Genomic DNA, 26,144 nt, shown 5'->3' with positions numbered 1-26,144 from the left:
AAATGACCATAAAACAGCTCGGCGAGCATTGACGGCGAAAACAGGTCGATCAGCTACGTTTTTCATAGGCGCCAGTAAACCTCAGCCAACGCTGATTAACTCTTTCGAACAGGCAGACGTATTCCACCCAGAGACGTCATCAGTGCGCGTGTCGCCCGTCTCGGAGGCGTCACTTCCGGTATCACCAGAAGCTCGGAATACCCCACAGATAACTCATCAACAAACGGATCATCTATTGTAAAAATGTATTTTATAATTGTGTAAACTTATATTGTTATAACTGTACTTGTTCTAGTAGCAGTAGCACTAGTAAATGTAGTAATAGTAGAAGTAGTAGTAGTAGTAGTAGTAGTAGTAGTAGTAGTAGTAGTGCGTTTTAGTTTGAAACGCCATTAAGTAAATGAAACAGTTAAGTTATATTGTTTAAGATGGAGAATTTAACAGTTTTCAATAAAACACCGAAAAACATTTATGTATTTTTTTGCTCATATTGTGAAGTTAAATATGAACCAGTATACAAACAATTATATTACAACGGAAACGCTTCTTGACTTGTTTTTTTGCGTTACCTACGGCTAACAATAAATTCCAGCATGAATGTAACCGCGAAAAGTTACAATCAAGTTAACGTGACGTCATTTGACGTCGACTTCATGATGTATCATTACTTCACGACGGCGCTGAAAACATTCTAAAACAGATAAAAATGAAAATGGTTTAGGATGTTCAAACGTGATATACGTTTGACTGTAGCCCAGGATGCACTGTGCGGGGCCGTCAGTGGGGTGACGGCGCGGACGTTAACGGCACCCATTGATGTCACCAAGGTCCTCTACCAGGTTGGCGTTCCGGCCGCCGACCGTTGCGCATTCGTTGGAGGCGGCACACTCAGTCTAGTAAGACACGTGGCTGTAAATGAGGGCGTCCGGGGACTATTTAAAGGAAATTTTACAAGCTGTTTGAAAATGTTTCCATCAACTATGGTTCAGTTTGCGACGTACACGAGCCTGAAAGGTTTTATCGGTGGTGAGAAAGGATATTTGACGTTGACGGAAGTGACGTGCATTAGCGCCGCCGCCGGATACACGTCAACGATATTTACTTACCCACTCGATACTATTAAGACTCGTTTGATTGCACAGTCAAGCGGAAAGAATCAGCGATTTTACAAAGGAATTCTGGAGTGTTGGCGGCATCTTCTCCAAGTGGAGGGGGTGATGTCTCTCTGGAGGGGCATGTCGGCGGCGTTGCTGGGTAAGAACTTTACCATAATAATAAATTGAATATTTTGATTTAAATAACAATTAAAATCGTAAGATTAGAATACCTTTAATTGTGTAGTGATTGGTCTTTGACGACGGCGAAATTGTCCGTTTAATATCTTCAAGTTTGTGACAACAAAGACCTGGCTGACTTTACAAATGTGTGGTTATGCTATTTCACAGCATTGGCTATACGTGTTATTTAACAACTAATAAGACAATATATTAAATCGCATGGCGTGCAGGAAGAAGGATACAATGAGGCATTCAATTAAGAAAAACAACATTCCACCATCAACTACATTCATGGGCTTTCCATTTCTCTTTCTTAAAATTCTATAGCGATGCACGGGATTCGAATCACGCACTATGTGCACTTTTCCTCCAAGTTATATTTCAATATGTTACAGCTACTATACCATCGACGATGGCGCTGTTCCTGACGTACGAGCTGATCCAGCTGCGATGGGCGCCGGAAGTGGTAGCAAGCGCCGTGAACGAAACATTCCAGGAAGGGATGCGGATCGAGCACGGGATCACGGCGGCCCTCATCTCCCTCGTGTGTACACACCCACTAGACACGTGCAGGAAAAAGATGCAAGTACGCGCTTGCTTGTAAGCATTTGAATGCTCAACCATATAGTATTTAACACGCTATAGTGTTTGGTTTGTATTTTTGCCATTAAATTTCATGAAAATAATGAATATTATTGATGTGACAGGATCTCATACATAACTCAAGTATATGTGTCCCGAAGCGGTTACCTTAAGCAGGATAATATAGAATATGTAGGGATTGTGGGTTTGCTCCAATCAGCATGTAGTTGATGTATTTTCATACAGGTGTATTCTAGCTGGCTGCAATAATGAAGTTGTTAAGATTTCGACAATGTTGGTATCGTCATTCGATACATCCGAGGTTGATTTCGATGGGAAATGACCGAGGAGTTCCGAATGTGCTGGCTACACGGCACGAAGAAAATTGGTTGCTATACCTCTACATCGGCTTTGTCCAATCATCTATATGTTTGTATTTACACTGACCTACAGGCGTATTCAAGCCGCCTGGAGTGCCGAGGTGGGGTGGATTTCCATGTGACGGGGCTGCGTCAATGCTGGCTGCACGTGTGGAGAACAAAGTGGTGGCTTGGGCTCTACGCTGGCTTTGCTCCAGCAGTTGTAAAGGTAGCAGTCTTCCGGAACCGTTTTCCTCGTAATAATTCACCTTGTTTCTTGCAAGAAACGTATAGTTACGTATAACGTATAGTTACTTTAAGATTAAACTTTTCCACGTGCTGTACACCTTGACAGGCTCTTCATTATATGCACAATCCTTTCCGAAGTATTCTGGACATTTGCAGTGCATTATTCTCATTTTGATTAGCTAATGGCGTTCAACTTGATCCTGATGTGGACGTACATGAAGTGCAAGGAGGCGTGTCTCCGCTATAACGGTGTGGCCACTACCGGCCATGTCCGCTACATCACCGACCACGAGGATCTGGTAAGTGACCGAAGGTTCCTTGCCACAAATTCAGTATCCATTGAGTATACCGGTATAGCTTGAAACCAGGTATCATGTGAAAAAACAACAACTAGTTTTGGCAGTATGTACAACTTAATATCAGCTATGATTATCGGGCTTGTTTCATACAGTTGAAACAAGGGGATTATAGAGTGTCTCGAACCTTCATGTTAAGTCTCAAGGGGGAAAATGTGTACAAGATTTACAAGTGGTTGTACAAGTATCAGTTTTTCAGCTTTCTAGTCTTACCACTGAACCTTTCAGGAGTACATACTACCGGATGTGCCAGCGAGCGAGGAGCAGCCGACGGTGGCGGATATGCAGCGCTACATAGAGGAACAAGAGTACGTGCAAGCCTCCGCGCGCCACAGCCGCTTCCCCCGACTTGCCAAGCACGTGTTCCGGAAGAAACCTGCATAGAAGCCTCTTGATGACGATGAGGCTTGACAGTGTGACTCATTGTCGCTTCCTCTGCCTCCATGGGAATCTGTTTCGCATTAATTGCTTGATGATGAGTGAACATGTATTATTTTATAAATGTTATATTATGCATGACGTGAACGAAGAAATACACCACCCTGAACCACGGGCCCCATTAAGGGAGTCCATCCATCATTAAGCTGTATATACATTCATCACAGTCCCATTGACACTTTTGATGCCTGGTGCGTTATTTGTTATACATGTTTCTTTCAATCAATTGAATTCGGGTCGCAAACTTATAATATATATTCATCTATAGTTCCTCTTTTCAGTCAATGATTCTATTGTGGACATACACAATATGTAAGACTAAGATCTACGGCCAGCTCTACAACCGTGGTCAAAATTGCATTCCGTACCATAATATAAATATGAACGAGATCAGCTATCACTATGGGATCAGCGGCTATGTTGGGAGCAACACTAATAAAACAAGAGGCCCAAAAGGGCCTATGCTCTACTGGCATGGCTTTTGTGGTCATATCAATCCAGAGCATGTATGTATGGGTAAAAGGCAACAGACATATACTTTATGTTTTGTGTTTGGGTTACCTGAAAACGTAGCACGTTCAACATCTGAGCCCAGAAAGTATTGTAAGCAGAATAGTTGCATGAACTATTTTAATATGTGCCAAGTAAAAGTCATCTGACAAAAAAAAATGCTTTCAAAACTGTACTCATAGTAAAAATTTCTGTAGTTTTAAAAGTTAAAAAAAGTTGGTCAAAAGGTCAAAGTCAAGGGCATCCTAGGACAACATTGATCAATTTGAACAAACATTCACCATCAATTGTGCTGAGATGGATGCACGAACACACAAAAAGATTTTCAAACCTTTCCAGATTTATGTTTACCAAATCTGTGAACCCTGGGTGTGGCCAGTAATGAAACCAGGTGCATAACTTAAACATTCACAACCAATTTTGTTAAGATGAATGCGCAAACTACAGAACTTAAAGCTAAATAATGGCCTTTGGGCTTTCAACAAGAACAAGGCAGAGTAATTCACAAAATCAACTGCAGAAGCAAAAAGCAAATTGTCTCTCAAAATCCTAGACTTGCAAATTGTCTCCCTTAACTCTAGACTTGAATTTACATGTACATGTAAACTTGGCTAAAATAGAATTCGCTCATGCAGACCTGGCTTAAAATAGAAAGCATTTCTTTAAAACTTTCATGGCCCATAATCTAGGCATTTATGGGCGGATCTGGCTGGTTTTCGAAAGGAACCGAGCTCTAATGGATATCTAGATACTGTACAAGTTTCATCAAAACTGAAGACTGTATCGTGTTCACAAGCAATTGTTTACAGACGCACGAACGCACGACCGCACGGATGCACATACTACGTACACATTACCATCGCATAAGCTCTTCTGGCCTTTGGCCAGTAGAGCTAAAAACGAATACTTTGATAATGTTGTTATTATACATCAGGTGAAAACAAGTCAGCAAAATATTTGTTTTTTTTTATATTTGGTAACTAATTTTTATCTTTATTCCCTGTAAGGATTCCTGGCAGTTAAAGGGGTGAAGTAAACTTTGTTTAAAATTCTTTTGAAGTAAGGCCGATTTGTTCCAACTTCCTGCCAGGTGTCCAAGGGAAACAATTCGATTAAATTAATGTCAGTATCAATAGGAGTTGTTTCCCTTTGATAAAATTTTGCAAAACTAAAATAAATGTGTTTAATCAGCGGAGTGCAATATAAGCTGTATTATTTTCTTAAGGAACATTTAAGGTTTGTTCGCTCATGTTGACAGTTTAATTTAATCACTTTTTAATTAATTATATTCAGCAATTTCAATGGGGGTACCAGACGTCCAATCGACCGAATAAATACTAATTATAAGCAGGGACTCGTACAATTTTCATGACAGTGTTGTATGAAAGTAAATAACCCGTGAGAAATGGTTTTTACACTGTATTTATCACAGAGAAATATCTTAAGAAAACAAATACTACTAAACAAGCATATGTTGGTTATAATGTAGCACATTTATCATAATTGACATTTTTCATTTTTTATGTAATTACATTCCCAATTTCAGTCTATAAGTTCTCTTTATGTATATTTTATATTACATGCATAATTAATGATTAAACAGCATTATATTAATGAAACAGTTACCAACACATAAGTCAGACAATAACGTTCAAAAACATGATGTTTTTGATTTATAAACATACCATTGTATTAAACCATTGATTTTATATACATGTACATGCATAAGTATTTATAACAATACTGGAACTAAAAATCCTAAGGGGGTCAATATAACACTTGATAATAGGAAAGCACATGAACACAAGCCTAACAATACTAGTAGCAGGTTACAAACTATTTATATTTATCTTTTTATCAACTATAAATGTAAATTTGCACATTTCAAAATAATTGTACACAATATATGTGCATTAAATATTGATAAAAATTGATGCTTAAAGCAAAATGTGTCAACAAATTCAATACCATTTTTATCTCATGAAATTCTTTTTATGTTCCGGTTAAAAAAACAACAAACAACTTAATATCTTAATATGCAAGACCAAATATTCATCTTTTACAATTTAAAACAATTCCAGCATGTCTCATATTATTTGAAACTCGCAAAGCAAATTTGAAGGAATAGGACTTTTTGTTTTTGAGAGTGTTACGGATATAATCCAAACAGAAAAAACAGTCATTGAAACACAGAAAAAACACATTACAATATACATTCACATATATGTCCACATAACAGCTTGAGACACACACAGACTTAAAAGGTGTGTGCATTCCTACACACGCCACACCCCAGGGCAAACTCCTCCCCCGTTGGTGGATGTTTCAAGTGCAGCGGGCACTCATCCCCCTCCAGCTGTTTCCCACGTGGGCCACATGGGCACTTGGGCAAGTCAGGCTTCGGGATGGAGGTGACTTGCTGGAAGTTGTCGTGACACAGGTTACAGAAGTGAGTTGTTCCAAAACAGAAGAAGACAGCCACTGAGCAGCAGTAGCGACACTTGTACTCCAGGAAGTCAGTGCCATGCTTCGGGCACATCTGCAGAGAATACATTGCAAAGATTATGACTTTGGAGTGAACACAAGAATTGAGCTACACAAGCTAAGCAGAGTAATTAAATGGCCCATATATGAACACGACTCAATGCTAAATACAAATGTACAAAATACTGACTATCAGTACAACTTTTGCCTTCAGTTATGCTCCCCAGATCATAAGGAAAACACTTGAAACTATTCATCAAAGAGCCATTCAAGTGTTCAAACTTTTGTACCCGAATTGTTTCTCCTACTTACCTGTGCCATGGTGACGTCAGAGCAGGCCCCACACACAAGCTCCTGGGGGTCATATACATCCCCAACCCCGGCCTGCTCATCACAGCGCGCCTCTCCTCCGTAGTAGGCCTGGAACCAAATTAGTATGGTCTTAGGTTAAAGGTTTGGGTAAAAATAAGTCCATAAACTGGCATATCACTCTTTCATAAAGCTCATGAAATATACACATAGTATTTCTTAATAACAATGCTCAGCTAGTATTATACATATCAACACACACAAAAATGGTCATAAAAAGCCCTTCACAAAGATGATTGAACAGAAACAGTGATCATACCTTCTTACACTTGTAGCAGACATAGTAAGCATATCTGTCCATAGCGAACCCTGCGGGGTCCTTGTAGAACCTTGCCCCTGGGGTAGTGATGGCCTCCGCCTTGTGAAGCCCCTCGTACTCAAGTCGCATGAGGGCCTTACGTCTCACATCCTCGTACAGGTTTTGTATGGGTCGAAGAATGGAACGCAGAACGGGGTGGTCTATATTGCACTGTAGAAAGACTTGTGTTAGTTCATGTACAGCTTTATCATGAGATTTTTATCTGTTCAGTAATCAACAACTCGGATGCAGCTATGTATCATGTTTAAGATGTACAAAATCTTTAAATAAACTGTCCATTATTGGACGAAAAGCAATTGTCATAGACAAAGTAAAACGCAATATTGACCAATCTTTTTATAGACCGGCAACAGTTCAACATATGACGTCATAATATATCTTGCAGTATCATGTATCATGTAATAAACAGTTACTTATTTCTTAGCTGTACAATATGCAGTTCATATTGACTGCAAAATCTTTATTGACCTCGGCTATGGTCTTAGGGAGTTTTTGGTATATTTCACAGTTAACAAGTAAATACTTGTATAATATCTACTTGAGTCAGTTTTGAACCATGTTATTATCTATTTGGAAAGCAGATTTTTACCACATACAATCTATGTTGAAGTTCACAGCTAAGACAAGACTAAAACTGCATGATAGATTACACGAAATGGTGTCACATTAATATAAGGCTTTTACAGTTCCATCTGATTATTCTTAATTGTCATGCACTTCATGGTGGCAGCCATAAATGAACAAGACATATGGAGCTACTTTTTTTTTTTTTAAAAAGGGTACCTTGCAAATTGGGCATAGAGAAAAGCCAAATGTTATGCGAGGTCCAACCCAGCTATTCTGCAGGACTTCCTTGGCACAAGGTAGATGAAACACATGACCACACTTCAACTGAAATAGATAGGAGGCATATATGTATAAACAATTGTTGCTTTACCTCGGAAATTAGAATGAAACATTTAGAGCTAGATTTACAAGTTTAACAACAATAAATCATAATAATCTTATAACTTTCATAGAATATTTTTTTATGAAAGAAGAAATCACATTTAAAATATGAATATTTAAGTTCTAACCAAAATAAACGTTGTTCCACATATCTGATTGTACATGTACATTGACAAAAATTATATTTTGAGTTAACATTCTACATGAAATAGACTTCTTGTATTGAAAACCAAGCCACTTGATTGGATGATACTATGGGGAGACATCTCAAAACAGGTGTTTTAACTTTTTGCTATTGTTAGCTTCTTGTGGTACTCTATTTTACAAGTGAATATCAGATCTACATATGATTTTAGGCCATACACACCCCATGCTTGATAACATCAAATATAGCCCATGACATAAACGCACCTGAATGGCAGGAGCAGCAGACAGGGCCTCGGTGAAGCATATCATGCACATGTCGTCTGCGTCTTGTTTGAGGTGTTCACGATCGTCCACACGACACTGGTGTAGGCAGGGCAGGCATGGGTTTTCATCCCGTATACCCCCGCACAGATGGCCACAGGATAACGTCTTGCTACACGCATTCTCAGCATTCACCTAAAAAAGACAGGGCTCTCTAAAACAAGTCCTCATTATTGCTTTTACCCATTCTTTACAATTTTGAGACTGATTAGGATTACTGTTTTAATAAGGAGCAGATGAAAAACAACAGTGTCATTATCATTTTATCTATTGAATGATAATATATCATACGCAATTCTGGCAGCTTGACTTTTCTAATTGCCATCATAAATGTATTAAAGCTACAATGTAAAATTAAAGTTAAAATGCTTACAATTGTCATTCTCATTCATCAAAGGTTTGACAATGATAAATCAAACCTCTGATTCAAAAACTGTAAAATCGAGTGCAAAACTATAAATCAGTTATATGATAACAATGTTGATCAATCAAAAGGCTCATTACATTATACATTATCTAAATTGTGTTTGTTAGACTCTTTTTCAATGACTTTAGGCAATCAGCACGGTTTGCCATTTCCCAGCGAATCTACAAATAGAAAATGGTGAAGCACCTATGATTAGCTGAAATTTTCGCTGTTTGCGCTCAAAATCTGGGCAATCAAACCAGAGTGGTGTACGCATAGCATTATTGCTCTAGTAAGAGAATGACTATCACAAAATATCCCTAGCGTACCTGGCATTCCTTATCTGTACAGACATTGCCTATAGCTAGAATGCCTGTGCTGCTCGTGGCCCCGCAGAATCTGCACGTGCCCAGTGCCGCCTTACCCTTGGTAACAGAGGACTTTTCTGGAGGGAGGAAGAGTGGATGTTCACAAACATGCAATAAATAGAGATCTATACATGGTGAAATGAGATTAATCCTTATTATATATGATAACAAATTTAGAATTAGATCAGTAAAGGATTGATGGATACAATTTCAGCTTACTCAAATAGCAAGTTCAGAAATACAAATGTTACAGAGGAATAACATGTATATGTAGAATATTTGAAAATACACACATTCATATGTTTTATGCATATAAATATATCTTACAGGAGTTGCCTGGACCCTTTTTAAGCTACATGACTGACAACCCCAAACATTAGCCGTACATGTACGTACCTTTTCCCTCTCTAAACTCCACCATGGCCTTGAGCGTCTTACTGTCAGCCAGAGCCATGATCCAGAACAGCTTGGTGCGACCACACCCCTCATGCAAATCCACTTTAATGGCCTCCTCCTCCTCCTTAAACACCTGGTGTAGAAAACAAAATTTATTAGTCACACCATGAAAACACACTAACAAATACAATTAATATTCCATATAAGATGTATTTCATCATTAATTCCATTATGGTTGAAAGTTTTGTAAAATGTTTAACTGGTATTGTCTTCTATTTTGTTTATTTATTATACAGTTGAAACTTGCTATGTCGAACTCCGTAACCTCAATGTTCTGGATGTCGAGCTTTTTTCAAATGTGTTGGATTTAGTTTGACATGTTCTGTTTTTCGGTTCTATTGACAGTTCGTTATCTCAAAGTACTTCATTGAGAGTTTTGACTATATATTCTTTGTTCAATTAAACAAAGTATACATTACTTCTTTGCATAAAACATCTCATTCTCTAAGCACAATGAATCTCTTATACCTGTCTCTGATGTGATCTTTTGTTCCTGTGAAGATGGAGGAATCGGTCACAGTCAGCACACAGATTCCCACACTCTGTACACAGAATGATGGCGGGTGTCTCCCCATCATCATGGTTATCGCATGTTGGGCGAGGCTGTCCATGGGTTCCCCCAGGGCCTGACACCCACTCGCCCGAGGTGAGACGTTCAACATGGTCCTGGTTCAGTACACACAGGGACGCTAGGGCCAACCACATCTAAGGAAAAGTGATGTGTTACTAATATATAATGGGATACTTGAAAATGTGCATAAAAACTATTCAGAAGGAAACTTCTATGTTGATTCTATGCAACAACATCACTGAAGCAAATAATTTAACATAAGTTGATTTTTAGCAGTGGTGAAATTAGCACAGGCTACACCCGCAAGCCCTACACTGTTGAAATGCTTTGTGAGCTTGCGCAAATTCTGGATTTTATAGAGCAGGGCTTTTTAAAAAAATTTGATGCCAAGCAATAATTTAAGAATTTGGGCTTGATCAAACAAAAGTCTAATTTCTATGACCGTTTAAGTACTGTGTGGAATGCAGTTCTAAAACCTTTCTCTAACTGGAAAAACTTAGTCAGAATACATCACTCATTTTAAGTAGACATACTTTTTTCTTACAGCAATACTTAACAACAATCAAATAAAAGTAAGCCCTATAACCCTTACAGTGGGAGTCTTGATGCAGGCCTGTGGAGTCCTCAGCCCCTCCTGTAGTTTTGTGAGGGAGAGAATAGCCTCTGCAATTGCAGCCTTTGTCACTGAGTTCCATAATTCAGACAATGTGCCCACAGCCATGTCTTGGATCAGCGCTATCATGCTGTTGGCCAGGTTAGCTGACATGGAGCCCCGTAGCCACCATCTTGGGCTTGAGGCTCTGGAAAAAATGAGTCAAGAATGTTATATTAATATACACCAGATGTAATCCAAATAATTTGCCAGAGTTATGTTATTTCAGATTCCCGTTATGTTAAGGTTCAGGCTTAGGTCTGCTCTCATGCTTCATTTCTACTGTTTATTTTTCATGTTTCAACATTAAGAAACACAAAGTGCAAAGATAACTGTACATTCACACAAGAGCAATGCTAAAATCGTAACAAAAAATATGGGAAGAACTTAACACAGATACTAACTCTATGCCCGAGGCATCAGTGAGGCACTCGGCCAGTGTGATGGAGGTGACACCTTTGTGTGGCCCAGCAGCCTTGACCTTGGACTGCACAGTGAGAGCCTTAGCAATACACGCTAGGAACACATCCAGGATACAGGGGCGGGTCGGATCAAAGGAGCGGTCCCCATCCTCCCGACTGGCAAGGGAGACAATGCTGTACTCGACTGGAGGAAGGGAGGGAACAACGAGAATATTGGCCAGGGCCTGGGGTTTAACGTCTGGTAACACCCGCCTCAACACTGACACAACCTGATAAAAACATTACAGACTTTTTATAGACAATACATATACTTGTAATACTTAAATGTATACGAAGTGAATACAAATACTCCCTAGTTCTTTTTTTTTCATATTTGGTCAAGGGAAATAACTTGACAACTATTTAAGGAGGAGTTACATACTAGAAACATGCTACGATGATTACAGAGATCATTTGTGTTTCATCAAACTGTCTAAATTACCTGTCTCTGAACCCTAGGTGAGGCTGTATGCAGAAGGGAAAACAGGTCTTTCAGCAGACCACTTTGCTGGGCAAGGTACGCTCTACCCACACCTGATCCTGTCAATGCCATCACCATAGATACCAGCTCAAAACAGAACATGTCATTTGACCTGTAACAAGTAACAAAAGTTAAGTTTTATTTAAGCACTCTATTAAACAAAGTAGCATACTTGCCACTTTAGACACCCTGCGCGAGGGTCGGGATGAACCTATCTTACACGAGCGGCTATGGTAGATGCTTTTTCTTCCACCTCAGTTAAACAAAATTAAGTAAAACTGTATTTTTTGCTGGAGCGATAATTCGTTGTTGTCATAGATATGCGCGCAGTGATTCAGATTATGTTAATAGTCAAATCGGTCTTTAAATAGTTCTAAGGAGAATGAAGCATTATTTCTTGATAGGTGCGTGAAAACTGTTTTATGGTGACATTTGAAGCGAGAAATAATTAATTAGCGTTCTAAATATTGCCACAAGACAAGGTTTTCATGATGCTACAGACGACATCTTCAACAAGGGAGGTAATTACAATGTGGTGACCATTAAAAAGAAGTTCCATATGGGCATTTTATCTTCGCCCGTCGGCAAGATAAGAATTTCTAGCATGGTTAAATTATTGGATCTACTTATCAGAGGTGGGAGAAAAACATTTCTCGGTTAGTAGGTGACCTGATTTGGCATACAGTAACCATGGCACAGGCAGCATTATCATGCTCAAGTCTGATATACAATAATCCTTTTACCCTGTATATCTGATTTTGGTTCACCTACTTACCCAGTAACTTTCAATATCTCCCACTTATCCTGTCAGAACATATTTTTGCTTTATAGTATTTATGTTGTGCTAATTGCAACGTGGATAAGCTAACAAATTGAAAAAGAGCCCATTTTCCCACCTAGATTCTTGGAGGTCCTGTTTGAGCAGCAGAGCCATCTCCCACTCATCCCGTACACGGATTGTCTCCTTCTTGATGCCTTGCACGATGTGTGAACACACCTACCAAAAGAAACCACAATTGTGCATGTACATCTGCCATAATTTATGCTATACTGTATTGTATTGAAGATTGATCTTAAATGGTAAGGTCCTATTTTTGGCTATTAACAATTTCACCAGGTTTTGCTCCGTTCTTCATATGATAATTTACCAATGTTTTGCAACGTTATGAAATCTTAATAGTTAACAATTAAGAGCAAATTTCATAACATAATTACAAATAGGCTTAATGCCAAATGTGAACATATTTAATAATTCTGAAACTACCATCAAATTATTGAACATGACAACAGATTTCTGTTGAAAATGATTATAACTAAAATATTATTAAAGCCCAAGAGTAATGGGCTTTGCTACAGGTGCATAGCGTTTCTGGGAACATGCGTTCTCCAACTTAAACAGTTTCAGAGTTTTGGCCAAAGCAAGGTTTTTGCACTCGGCCTCCTACAATACCAAGGCTATCACAATATCTCGACTTATATTCTTTGAAAAACAGACAAGCTATTTTTAAATCATTGCAACTAAATAATCCTACCTGTTTCTGTAGATGAGAGAGTTTTCCACTGCGGCTGAAGAGAATGCCAACCATGTGCTCCTTAAGGTCAGGGTCACTGTCCAGGTGAAGGTCCAGTGTGTCTGGAGACTTCTTGTCCAGACGGTCAATCAGGCGGCCGAACACCTACATGGATAACAACACATTTTTATACTGTAAAATTAAAGAAATAAATTGTATGTTCACAATCACATTTAAAATAGAATGCAACGGACCTTATTTGCCTGTGAATACCCTCTGTTTCACTAACTCAGACCAATTTTGTCCCAGTAAATGACCATCAGAATAAGACTTAAAAATTTCCCCTGAGTATCTTATCCTGTCTTCTAATCCATATGCTACTAACTATAATGTAATATTTAACCTTAAATGTGAGAAGCCTGGAGTGCTCAAAATCTCAGCCTCAATGTTGGCTTGACTAATTTAAGCTATTGACACCTTCGCATCAGAAAATTGTACATGAGCACTTTCATCTGTCTTCATTTAATAAATACAGTAAAACTGCGATCGCTCGAGGTTGCCGGGGACCGAGCCTAAACCTCGAGGGAACTGATGTTTCGAACGACCCGATTTTCAAATCTCCAGTCTGTTATGAAATATCTTTCAGTGTATTTGAAGTTTGAAGTCGTCTGTTTACTAAGACACCAATTATGTGTTGCGTTGTGGAAATCGCTCATATGTTCAAAGGCTGTCGTATACTATATGTATACTAAATATAAAAGAAATATCAATAAATGAATAAATATAAATTTTTATTTTTACAAAATTGCAATATTTCAAAGCAAAGGAACAAGAAGGAATTCTTTTCAGAGATTCCGATGCTGGATTGATATGGTAGTGTTTATTCATCTTTTTATTACTCATTTACATTCCTCACAATTAACTTCTCATAATTATCTTCTTAAATGCTCATATCAACTAATATCGGTCATGCGTTAACAGTGTTAAACGTTTTTTCACACCTTATCAATTTGTTTTTCAACTGTCATTGCAATTTTTACAACTTGCGAAAATTTTAATACCTAGCAAGTGTTTGTTTATTTTGGAACACACGTTCGGGAAAAAGTGAAATTATGACCTCGAGGGAGCCATAAGGTTTTGTGCATGATTTGTGTACTTGGGACCGAGTATATTGCTCGACTCCTCAACATAATTAGGTTTTGATGCAGCGTAGGTATATTTTGTATGAGAATAGAAGAAAAAAAGTTCGGGACCAAGCTCCGACCTCGATGGAACGCCCGTTCTCGAACGACCGCCTGATCGAACGACCGCAGTTTTACTGTAATTAATTTTTCATCAGGACAGATTATTTATATGAGTTAGAAGCCTGAACCTACAGTGTTTCAGCCCCATAATTGAGTGCTTTATCTAGGCCATGGAGCACTAGGGTTTCCCAAACATGATCACATCGCTTTCTTACTATAAAAGGTAAAAATCTGGAATCAAAATATTTCTTACCTGTGAAGTAAGAAGCCTAAAGACCCTCAGTGTTTCAGCCTCACAGTTTGCTTGTTGTATTTGAGCCATGGAGCGCCGGGGCTGGAGTTCCAAATTGTCCCCTAGGACCTTCACTTGTCTGACCCTCAAACTATGGTCAGGACCTCGCATGGACACCTGCAGGACACGGCATTCCTCCTCTGCAATTGGGCAGTTCAGCCAGCCAATGTGGCGAGTGTCCACCTCAACCTGCACATAAAAATAATTGATTTGAATTGCTGAATTTACCTCAAACATCTTTGTTTAGCTATGATTCAAATTCATAATTTCATATTGCTGATTCTATAGCTAATAAAGCACCCGTCATGAAAGAAAATTATCATAATTTACACTGACCTGCATCATCTTCTTCAAATCCTCGGCAGCAGGACCAGCATGAAAGGTCACGCTCGATACCTTACTCTGGAATACAGATAATATTCAAAATAAAAAAAAAAAAACTTTTTTTTGTTGTTGTTAAATATTTGGATATCCAAATAGTCATTAAAACTTGATACACAAAAAAGTTTTATTACCATATACAAATTACATAATGTACATGTAGGTCAATTTGTAGGTTACTGTATTAATGGTATACAAACCTTTGTAAGATGAATATCTACCACTTACCCCCAGATCCCTAGTGTTGTCCACATGTATGTAGATGATACGGGGATTGGCCTGACCCTGGCAAGTGATGGTGATGGTCTTCACCTTGTTTCTATCCTCATCACCACTCTCCCAGAAAGTCTCCGTAGAGTTGTCTACAAAACAAAAATGCGGTAAATAGTAAATTGTGTTGCCATTACCATATACCGGTAATTTAACAGAATATCACAAACTGAGGCCAATATTCGTCCATTTTTTCAATCAGAGGTGGTAAAAATTAACATTAATGAGCCTTGCAACACCTTACGCCCATTGTCTTTATAAAGCAGTTCAATTTAAACCAGGGAACATCGGCACATTCCTTTACTTTGTCATACAAAACATGAGACCCATTTTCTGACCTTCAGAATGAACTTAAACAAAACCCATATCAGCTTATGTTCTCTTGATCTTGTCAAATTAACGCTTTCTAATTATAGTAGGCAATCATACCTGTGAGGCTTGCAATCATGGCCTGTCTACTAGAAGCCTTGATCTCAGCAGTGGGGGTCAGGTCCTTCAGGGTGATCACCTTGTAGCTGCACTGTAACACCATCATGTGGGCATAAATATATTTTGCTCACAATTAATGTCCTAGACTTAAAGTGCAAAGCAATATTTTTTTTCATCTTTAGCCCAAACTGAATGGATAATCGGGTTAGATACATTAAAGCCAATACTCCTGTGAAAAAGTATTCCAAGCTACATAATAACCATTGACTTTCCTTCTTTAAGTAAATACCAACCTTTTCAACCACTCCGTTCTTGGCCTCCTCTGCGAGCTCATCTGATTTGCTGAGGATCTGGGAGATGTTGCTGAACACGTGACTCTCGTACAGAAACTGGTGGTCAGACTGATGAAACTTCATGCAGAAACAACGCAACGCCATTTGCTGTAAAACATTGGGGGTTCCTAAGAAGGTTCAGCTTAACAAACATCCATTGAGTTTGAACTCACATTCTAGCATCGGAGTGATCATGTACTTTGAAACTGAATCTCATTACAAGCGTCCATTGTAAAGTTAATATTTAGAACACACATTGCAGAAATATCATAAGTCTATCGAAAGGGTTATTTATGGTTCTTATTTTGTTTTGCAACTATGGTAACCTAAGACAACATGCATTCCAATCCAAATGACATCATGTGTAAATTAAGCTATTAAAATGTATGTCCAATCATTGACTTATTAAAACATCAAATATACCTGTATAACAGAGCCCAGGGGTAGAGACATCGTGACATCTGCTATACTCTGTAGCAGGGTGTGAAAGGACTCTGGCAGGGGTTCAACTGCCTTCCCTGCTATCGTGATGTCTGACATTGGGTGTTCACACACTGGCACCTCCTGAAGGAAAAAAAAAAGATTAACTCAACATGATGATTGGTTTTGTCTATGCCATTACAAGTCCTCTTCTGAAATGATGACAGTCATGTTAGACTATGAACATAAGTCGGTCCAGTCGCTCAAATATAGTGAGCTTTTCTATCATGCCATTTCATCATACTGAGAGTAAATAGAAAATATTCAGTGAAATGAATAAATCAAAATGTTTAACAACAAGCTCATCATTCAACCACAAACCTCTTGTTCCTTCTTTGGATCTTTCTTCTCCTTGGGTGCAGGTGGAGGTACAGCGGGAGGATCATTCTTTTGTCCATCCTTTCCCTCCTCTGGGGCCTCATCCTCATCATCATCCTGACGAGCAAGGGCCGAGACAAAGAACCACAGCAGGTCATGGATACAGGTCGCGTTGGTGACGGTACGTAACAGCCAGTTCATGGCCTAGAATATGGGACAAGTAAATCGTATAATTTGTTCTGTCAAATTATTTTGGGAGGGATGTTGCATCAACAAAAGAGGAATAGACAACAACAGATGTTCCATAAATATATACATATATATAAAGCATATATTTTAATGAATTAGCATTTTTGTAACATATAAAGACAAACATTATTTTAAGACACATGAAACTTTTATGCATTACTGTATCATTTACATTTAAACCCTAAAAGGTGTGTTTTTTATATATGGAAAATATCAGTAAAAGTTTCGCATCCTCGCTTGATATCATTTTGACTTGGTTATCAATAAGGTTTGAAATAAGATCATTTTTTTTACTATCGATTATTAGGACTGACAACCAATTAATGATCAATTAATAATCAATATTTACATGCATGTCCAAACATTTCCTATTTGCATTTTGGCTTTAACCATTTCCTTGATAGATAAGCCTTTTTACCCCTCTATCCATAGCCTCATAGATATACCTTTTTACTCTAAAGATATATAACATTGGTTGAACTAGCGGCAACTGATGCGGCCACTTCTCCATGAAGGAAACGTTTAACACCTCTGCATGCAGACTCACCTGTAAAGCAAAGACCCGGCATGTAGACTTGCGGAGAGCCTGCCTCATTGCTAGCTGTAGGCCATCAAGATCGTGTCTCTGTACGATGAACGACATAACGGGGCGGGTGAGGGCTCGCTCCTGGGGGTTCATAGGAATACCACGATCTTCCTTCACTGAATTGATGAGCTTTTGCATGGCTGCTGATGGGTGCTTCAACAGTGTGCCTCCATCTAGGTAGAAGCACAAGAAATTTGGATGTAGACAGAAGTCTTTGTCTGAGGGCACATTTTCATTTACCTACAAGATTGACTGATATATACAGACTTCTCTTAACATTTTTTCAAATTTCAAAACAATTCATTATCTATTTTTTGAATGTTGAAAACGATGTAAGCAACTAAGTTTATGTGAATGTTTGAGACAACTTGATGGCTAGAAACACACAGTACTTACCTCCTACTCCACCACTGTTGTTTCTTCTACGAGATCCAAACAGCCTCCCCAGGGTACCCTTGTTCTGTGAGTTAGAGCTGTCATCGTCTGACACGATCTCTGACACACTCCTCTGGAATGGCCCCTTCTTTGATCCCTCGGGGTCAGAGTCCGGACTGGTTCCTGCACTACGGGGGTTCATCATCAGACTGGCATCAGACTCTGAGTGACCATCCTAGTAATTGAGAAGAGTTGGAAGGCTTTCATTTCAGGTGGAAAAGTCATAAAGTTTAGGCCAGATTTAGGGGCCAATGAATTTAACTTATTCTGAATGCACACTGATAATCTATTTACAGCCCCTTACCACTATGATGGCATCTTATTGTGAAACTAACATACAGCAAAGATTAACCTATTTAAATCAAACAAGTCAATGCTAATCTTTCTCAGTCTATTGATATCGAAAGAAAATCAATGATGGCTAATTACTGGGCAAACTTTTAATAATATATGTCCAAGAAACTCACTAAGTGACTAGTAGCAGGCAGACAAGTTGATAATGGCCTGGCATCTTTCCCAAGTGACCCAGATCTGGCTAGTGGGCTGTGAAGGGGTTCTGTGGGCAAACGGGGACGGTATGACACAGGTTTGTGGATGCTGAGAGAGCCCGACCTCACTAGAACTCGATCTTCGTTATCAATAAAGAAGTCATCAGCAAAAGCTGAGTCTGAGCTCTGGGCACTCTGTCGTATTAGGAATTGGAAGGGAACCTGTGGGAACATGTTAAGGTCCATTCTGTATTCTTCTGTTACTATTGGTAACAAGAGCTCATTTCTCGTTGGCGACTGTTTCTTCAATGACTGAGTGGGAAGCTGGAAGCCGGATGCACTGGCAAGGTCCAGCAAGAACATGGCATTATTTTTCAGCACAATATGCGCCTCCACAGGTAACATTATGTTCTGCTGACGAGAAATTCCACCTTTCTTTTTCATTTTTTTTACTTTATCTTTCTCCTTTTGGGCTTGACGTTTCTCCTTCAAGTATTTCTCCCGACACAGGTCACAGATGAGGTACCAGCTGCTGCCCCCTACCCCACCCTCTCCGCAATTCCCAGCCCAACCATCACAGAAGTTACCCCCACTGTTGTATCCCTTACCCCCTGCATGACGACCACAACCAGGGTGGGCGTGTCTCATGTGGTAGGTCACTGGGTGGGGAAACATCCCATTACAAAGTTCACAATTTGACTCCCGATCTGCAACAGGCCCATAAAGTGCCTGACCAAAGAGGAAATCTCCTCCTCTACCAACATGCTTTGCCTCTTTTTTCTTCTTAGACCTCTTCTCCTTATCCTTTTTCTCATCTTTCTTTTCTGGCTTCTTGCTCTTAACAGCAATTGCAGGACTAGGATACACCAGCTCTTGTATTATAACCTTCTGAGTAGCCAATGACAACTCATCCCAGAAGTAAACAAGGTGCTGAAGTGTTGGTGGCAACTGTGGTTCCTTCTCAGAAACTGAAGGCTTTTCTGGCAACACATAATGTTCTAAGGTTTTAGCATCAGACTTCATTCTTATTTGGTCTTTCTTCTTCTCTGAATCTGAGAAGTGAGTCTCAGGTTTTTCATCACCCTTCATTTTTGATTCTAATTTAAATCTCACCCTTGGTTCGTTAATATTTTCCTTCTTTTTTGATTGATCCTTACTGGAGTCAGTAGCGTGCCTCTGCCTGGTTTTCTCAGTTTTCTTACTTGATTTACTGAAAGATGACATTTCTTTGGTGAGGTTTTGATTAAACTTTAGGAATGAAGCACAGGCCATAGCATCATGCACGATTCCTTCGTGCCATAGAAAGGCTGCAAACACAGCCCTAAGGGCCTCGGCGACAGAAGGTGACATGGCTTTTTGGGTGTGATGCTTGGGCCGGTCCATCACCATTGAAGCAGAGAATGCCCGGGCCCGGGCAATAGGTGTCAAGTCTCGCTGAGAAGGCGAATTGGCCCTGTCCCGCTTTGACCTCAATGTCCGACCTCTGTCCTTTCTGATGTTCTTTGGTGATAATCTAAAAATATTCAGGTGGACACATTCAATAAATGTCAAATAAAAATAGGACCAAATGAAGCGTAAAAGTACTATCAGTATGTAGTAAAAAACAAAAACAAATAGACACCAATTTAGACCAGTTCAAACAAATAAATCTACAGTATCCTGAATCTTGCTAATATTCTATTGCAACAATAATACAAATTGTCAAGTTAACATTGAACCCATAAGTTTTGACTGTCAAACACTAACCTGCCAGCATCTTCCTTGTTAGAAGCCCCAATGTTGAAGGCAACCTTGACTCCATCTGCCCCCTGGCTGACAGATGGGGACCCTGCTTGGGCTCTTGAGGGACTAGAGTGGAGATGGGGGCTGCCTGACCGCCCAGGACTGCCTTGTGGACTGAAATGACATGAGAATATCTTATATGATGGGAAAAACTTGATCTCAGGACTATACATGTATGTTCATGTTTCTTCTATGAATATCAATATGCTTTCAATTGAACTTGATTACCATTTTTTAACTATTTGAACAATATGTATAATATATTACTTTTTAGGAGAAAAGTCTCATTAAAAAAAATAATATTATTTTCTAGCAATCAAAAATGATAATAGGCATGAAAAAATATTCTAGCATTTTAAAAATTTGATTGTTTATGGCCAAGTTTGCCAAAAATTGATTGCATCTTCTTGAATTCAACAATCGCTATGAGGCTGTATTCTCTAAAGATTCTCCTAATAATTTATTTCTACTTAAACACATGATATATAATCTTAGACTAACCTGCGTCTTCCAGGAGAGGAGAACCGTGGACTGACTGAGCCCTCCTTCCGCTGGTTGGGGCCTAGCCCCAGGTCACCGTCAAGTTCATCTCGGGAGCCCTGCCTGGCCCCAGGGTCACTAACAGAAGGCCGTGGGGGAGGGGACACTGATACCCGGTCCACAGAGGCCTCCTTACGCAACTGACCTGAATTACCAACAACTTCTTTTTATCAAGATTTATTTACAAAACAGTAAGAAGACCATGGCTTGTGTGGACAAATAATCCACAATAATTAGTAGTAAGCTATACATTTTCTAAAAGAATGATATTAATAATAATCATATTATCTTATGTTCAATCCAAAACTAAAAGTTATAAATGGTTAATAAATTAAGTAATATAAACTTTACTCCATGACTTCATGTAACTACCCACCTTTCCTTGTGGTGAGAGGGCTACTGGGTGGGGTCACAAACTGGGAGCTATCTGACCCCCCTGACACCACGGAGTTCATACGGGAAGGCGAGAAGGACTGCTTTGGACTCCCACTACGGGCTATTGGGCTTCCTGATCGAGGGGATCCTGTATGACAAAGTACAAATATTTGCTTTATAATTATTGAGAATAATACAGGATGTAGACTGGGGTATAACTACAGAATAACTTTCAAGTATAATTGCTCATTTTCAAAGCCTAAAAATAGTCAACTTATTTTTTAATTCAAAATTAGTAATAATCATGCAAGCCCTGTTATCTACTCTATACACAGTAGTGTCGATTTCCTATGTAGTAATAATTTCCTTGAAAAACAGATGATCCCTGCCACCATAGAAGAAAAATAGCTGGATTTTAGTTAATCACTTTTAAAGGATCTTTTTTTATCTCATTGCCGTATTGTTTTGCTTAAAAAATGAATATTTCATACCTAAATTATTTGAAATAAATAAATATTTTGAACTCAGTTTTTTTATAATCATCACATGTATGGCGTAACAGCAGTGTTGACTGTAAAGCAGAAGGAAGTAACTGCCGCAGAACCATTGCAGTGCCACCATCTGACCATGATTTCATACTGGCTAATTCATGTGTATATGCTTCAAATTTTCAGAGTTTTATGACAGAACCTACAAAATGATTCATTACTTAACTTTGTTAAACAATACCTTTATCAAGCCCGGTTTGTGGGCTGTTACTTCGTGACAAGGGCTTCTTGGGCGAGGATGGGGGGCTGGGGACTGGGGTGGGGCCATTCCCATTGGCCTGACTCTCTCCTGGAATATACATCATAGATGACAGTTGGAGTAGATTTATTTTAGTTTATACATACATGTACATCATTGTTCAATTGTAAAGACAGCTGTAAGCTTACATGAATGATTCTCAATGCTATTTCATGGGTAGAAAATAGAACTGGAACACTTTTTAAGCATCCCCCATTGAGTTTAAACCCACATATCTTTGGTAAGAGGTGAACACTTAGGCCTATCTCATCCTCTATGCTGGGCCCTGATTCAATAAAGATAGTAAGGCTTAAGTTTGTCAATTTCACAGCCTTGTTTTTTGGCTTAAAATGTATTTCAAAAATATTTTCAGAGCACATTTCGTATAGATTCTGCCCGTAACTTGACGGGTGTTCCAGAGCACTCCCAAGCAGTGTAAGACTAGGATATCTTATTGAAACAGGTCCCAGGATTATAAGGCAAGTCTAAGCATTAACTTGTAGCAACAAAATAATTTCTTTCAAGTATTTAAAACATTTAAAAGAACATATGTGATCATTTGTACAATGAATGGTATAAAGCACTTCATTGTATCTTTGGTAAATTTACAAAAGCAAATACTCCTACTATGAGATTAACTATTTTTAAAAGGTGGGAAAGATAAATCTTATTACTAATTGAAGTACAAATACAAATAAGTTAATCATAAGTGTTACATCTATAAATGGTTGCTGAAAAATGACAATACCAAACACACAAAAAATATATAATATAGTACAACAATAGCATGACATATGGAACACATTACATGAAAATAATAAATACAATAACTAAAATAACAAAAGCAAAGAAAACATTATGTACTTGTCCTAATAAAAAGAGAGGGCATGTTTCAAATGTAACCCCTGCACAGTAAGCGCAAGTATTGTGTAACCTATGATAGTACAATAAGGTAGTGCTTTATAAAAAAAACTCAGCAGGTGTAATGAAAACAAAATGGTTGTCGATACAATGTTTTCAATGAAATAAGCTGTGTTATTACAAAAATATTATCAAGTTAAGCACAGTTGTATCAATCACTGAATTAGACAAAAATCTCTTTAAACAGACCCTCTTAGCGTATGATAAGAACAGAAAAACTACCCATCTTCCGAACAAATGCATGAACAGATGTAAGCTGCCCTCTCTATCATGCCATTCTATACTGGAACATATCAAAACAAAATGTGGTGTGATAATTTCTTGACAAAATGCTTAGCAAAATTCTTCACTCTACCATACCAGCACAGCAAGTGGGTGCTAAAGACTATCCATTTTTCCTCAGTTGACCAAGAGATGTAATAACTCAGAGAAATGTTAGTGGAGTAATGGGACTTATTACTCATAGTTATGCCAACTGACATTCGGCACTGTGAACATGACTGTGCTCTATATGTATCATGTTAGTATCTATCATAATATTTTTTTGTTTATGGTCAATAATCAAGGTTTTGGAACAATACTAACATCCATGCCAAATGACAACAAAACCTTAAAAAAAATCTCCAAAAACTGACAAGCTAATGTGTTTCTACAAAGCTTATAAAAAAAGGCATATCAAAAAATCTCATCGCATTATATACAATGGTACATGAGGCTGGTCTTAAACAACAAGAGTTACAGATACCTATGAGCTGCGCTAGTTTTTTAGGGCTCAGAGCCCGAGTCAGTGCTCGGTACTCCTTGCCTCCAAACGGAATACTCCAGTTGGTATGGAAACCAAGTTCATGACCTTGACCCCAATCAAGGTTGGAAGCCTCAAGCTGGTCTTGTTGGGCCTGGCCTATAGGGGCATAACAACACAGTCATCAAAAAATAGAAAAGAACTGAACTATGGAGTATACCCTGAAAATTGTGTTAAATGAATAAAGCAAGGTCATGGCAGTGTGGTTGTCTGACTGTCTTAGTGGGTAAAAAGAAGGAATCTATGCAAAGGTATTATGTTCTTCGCTCCATTTTTAATCCTAAAGCAGGGCATAGGCAGTAGGCAGAGGCAATTATCATGGTAAAGTTTAGCCTTCATGGAAGATTTTCACAATAATTTACAACATAAGACCAGACAGAGAACTGCAAACCATCATGACTCAAGCTTTTAAATGAAGACATGGAAACCACAACATCCATTTTTGTCCATGCCTTTATCACCACCTCTGTTATACCTTCATAGTTCTAGATTATAACCTTAGCATACAAAACTATTCATGTATATGTCCGTGAACCATATTGTAACTTACTTGATTGTGCAAAAAAAAAAATTGAGTCCATTTATTTTTTAATCATAGAATTGTATGTATGTTGCCAGATAATGAAACTTTACTGTATGCCAGTTGATTTACATAGCAATTTGCCTACATGATTGAACATCTAAAAACTATCAAGACATACAGAGGTAAATGGAAAACATTTGACTACTTTTCCACAACTCACCACAGCGATACAAACCATCAGCGTATCGCATTAAAGACAAATCCCGGCATCCGCAAACTTTAATCAACAATTCTAACCATCATTGTCCAGTACCCACATATCAGTATTTATAACATAATGCACTAAGTCTATGATTTGTTGTTACCTTTCTCTGCTCTAACTACCTGGGGTAGTTATGTTTGGATTTTGTTCAGTTTATACCAATATATTTCAGCATCTTCATAAAGAAAGCTGATACAAGTCCAGAGCAAAAATCCAGTAATTTTGACGTTTTTCAGAGACTAAGAGAACAGACTGCTGGTTCTTCTCAAAACTAATACCTCAGTGGTAGGAAGCAAACCCTACAGCACCTCATCGTCTTTAATATTTCACCATACAGTAATGTGATCTTGTAAAGATATATGATGTCAATCACCAATTGACATGACGCCAAACCAACCTTATACAGTAGAAACTCACTAAACCGGACAAGGTCTGGACTAGGCAAAATTTCCGGTTTAGTGAGGATTCCGGTTTAGAGAGGATTTGATGTATGGAGTAAGTTTACTCAAAATATTAACTGAGTTAACCTTTAAAGGGAAGTTGAAAACTGGAATAAAATGAAAACAATTAAAGATAACATTGATTTTACATCAACAATGGTTCAAGTAACTTGATATAATGCATAGAATATATATTCATTAATATATCAATGTGCATGTGCTTGTCATTTTTTTTCCAAGTCTTAAAATAAAACAACTCACGAAAATGACCACTTCATCACCGATCAAATTTCTTAATTTCAGTAACAAACAAACAAATTATCCGATTATCTGTAATTTAATGCTTGTTAAGTATGTTTGATGTTTGATAGTTTAGTTAACGCACCGCTCTAATTTGATTCAATCATAGAAGTCTTTAGATAAAACAACCCTCCAAAATGATCACTTAATAACCGTTTCTAGTTCTTTATTTTCTGCAACAAACAAATTAATGTTTCAATCAATTTTCTTTTCACAAGTTTGAATATCGTGCAGCAGTCAATCCACAGCGCAATCACCATTATCGATTATCAAGTTAACACAACATCACAGGTGCAATATTTAACAACGCACCGGCTGTCAAAATAAAGTGACCCGCGATTCGCGAATTCCTAATACACAAAATCATTTTGACATGTTGGAACAAATATATGTCCGGTTTTGTGAGATAAAATTACGTTGACAACTTATAAATTTTCTCGATTTTTTGTCCGGTATCCGGAATTCCGGGGTTCCGGTTTTGTAGGGATTTTTTACATTGAAAATAGAAGGGAAAACCGGGACTCTGAAAAAAGTCCGGTATCCCGAGGATTCCGGTTTTGTGGAGTTCCGGTTTAGTGAGTTTCTACTGTATAATCATTCATAACTGTAAAACCAATCCAGAAGTTTACTAGTAAAGTGATATT

At 38.3% G+C, this 26,144-nt stretch overlaps 2 protein-coding genes across 7 annotated transcripts in view; one reads left to right on the top strand and one right to left on the bottom strand.

Annotated features, from left to right (window-relative positions):
* The first annotated feature begins 722 nt into the window (after positions 1–722).
* LOC128226143 (solute carrier family 25 member 43-like) lies at positions 723–3,207 on the top strand. The gene is made up of 5 exons (XM_052936040.1): positions 723–1,254; positions 1,673–1,863; positions 2,313–2,447; positions 2,647–2,766; positions 3,052–3,207. Exons 1-5 carry the CDS (start codon positions 723–725, stop codon positions 3,205–3,207), a joined length of 1,134 nt encoding a protein of 377 aa, XP_052792000.1.
* Positions 3,208–5,174: 1,967 nt separating this feature from the next.
* The window catches only part of LOC128227140 (E3 ubiquitin-protein ligase MYCBP2-like), a 76,682-nt gene continuing 55,712 nt past the window's right edge, over positions 5,175–26,144 (bottom strand). For 4 of the 6 annotated variants that reach the window (XM_052937380.1, XM_052937381.1, XM_052937383.1 and 1 more), the window contains 28 exons: positions 23,919–24,074; positions 22,196–22,303; positions 21,468–21,614; positions 21,053–21,236; positions 20,516–20,665; positions 18,749–20,282; positions 18,243–18,456; positions 17,808–18,019; positions 17,015–17,215; positions 16,637–16,777; positions 16,175–16,321; positions 15,882–15,972; positions 15,411–15,544; positions 15,138–15,203; positions 14,763–14,990; positions 13,287–13,430; positions 12,651–12,751; positions 11,716–11,866; positions 11,217–11,503; positions 10,753–10,960; positions 10,058–10,294; positions 9,530–9,662; positions 9,095–9,210; positions 8,303–8,494; positions 7,727–7,834; positions 6,884–7,093; positions 6,568–6,675; positions 5,175–6,310 (listed from right to left, as the gene is read on the bottom strand). In XM_052937380.1, the coding sequence (XP_052793340.1) occupies positions 6,029–6,310; positions 6,568–6,675; positions 6,884–7,093; positions 7,727–7,834; positions 8,303–8,494; positions 9,095–9,210; positions 9,530–9,662; positions 10,058–10,294; positions 10,753–10,960; positions 11,217–11,503; positions 11,716–11,866; positions 12,651–12,751; positions 13,287–13,430; positions 14,763–14,990; positions 15,138–15,203; positions 15,411–15,544; positions 15,882–15,972; positions 16,175–16,321; positions 16,637–16,777; positions 17,015–17,215; positions 17,808–18,019; positions 18,243–18,456; positions 18,749–20,282; positions 20,516–20,665; positions 21,053–21,236; positions 21,468–21,614; positions 22,196–22,303; positions 23,919–24,074 (5,990 nt within the window). In that variant the 3' untranslated portion in view covers positions 5,175–6,028. The remainder of the gene's footprint in view (positions 6,311–6,567; positions 6,676–6,883; positions 7,094–7,726; positions 7,835–8,302; positions 8,495–9,094; positions 9,211–9,529; positions 9,663–10,057; positions 10,295–10,752; positions 10,961–11,216; positions 11,504–11,715; positions 11,867–12,650; positions 12,752–13,286; positions 13,431–14,762; positions 14,991–15,137; positions 15,204–15,410; positions 15,545–15,881; positions 15,973–16,174; positions 16,322–16,636; positions 16,778–17,014; positions 17,216–17,807; positions 18,020–18,242; positions 18,457–18,748; positions 20,283–20,515; positions 20,666–21,052; positions 21,237–21,467; positions 21,615–22,195; positions 22,304–23,918; positions 24,075–26,144) is intronic. The other 2 variants (XM_052937384.1, XM_052937386.1) reach the window with 1 other exon arrangement.

This window comes from Mya arenaria, chromosome 3, assembly GCF_026914265.1.
Source record: "Mya arenaria isolate MELC-2E11 chromosome 3, ASM2691426v1".
NCBI lineage: Eukaryota > Metazoa > Mollusca > Bivalvia > Myida > Myidae > Mya > Mya arenaria.
The sequence above is the reverse complement of the archived record's forward strand: the minus strand, read 5'-3'. Positions and strand labels throughout refer to the sequence as shown.

Bases quoted from the DNA above. Each gene is read 5' to 3' on its own strand.
- LOC128226143 (XM_052936040.1), top strand. From the start codon at position 723: ATGTTCAAACGTGATATACGTTTGACTGTAGCCCAGGATGCACTGTGC. The intron at 2,448-2,646 runs GTAGCAGTCTTC...CATTTTGATTAG, and splicing joins TTGCTCCAGCAGTTGTAAAG to CTAATGGCGTTCAACTTGAT. The intron at 2,767-3,051 runs GTAAGTGACCGA...TGAACCTTTCAG, and splicing joins TCACCGACCACGAGGATCTG to GAGTACATACTACCGGATGT.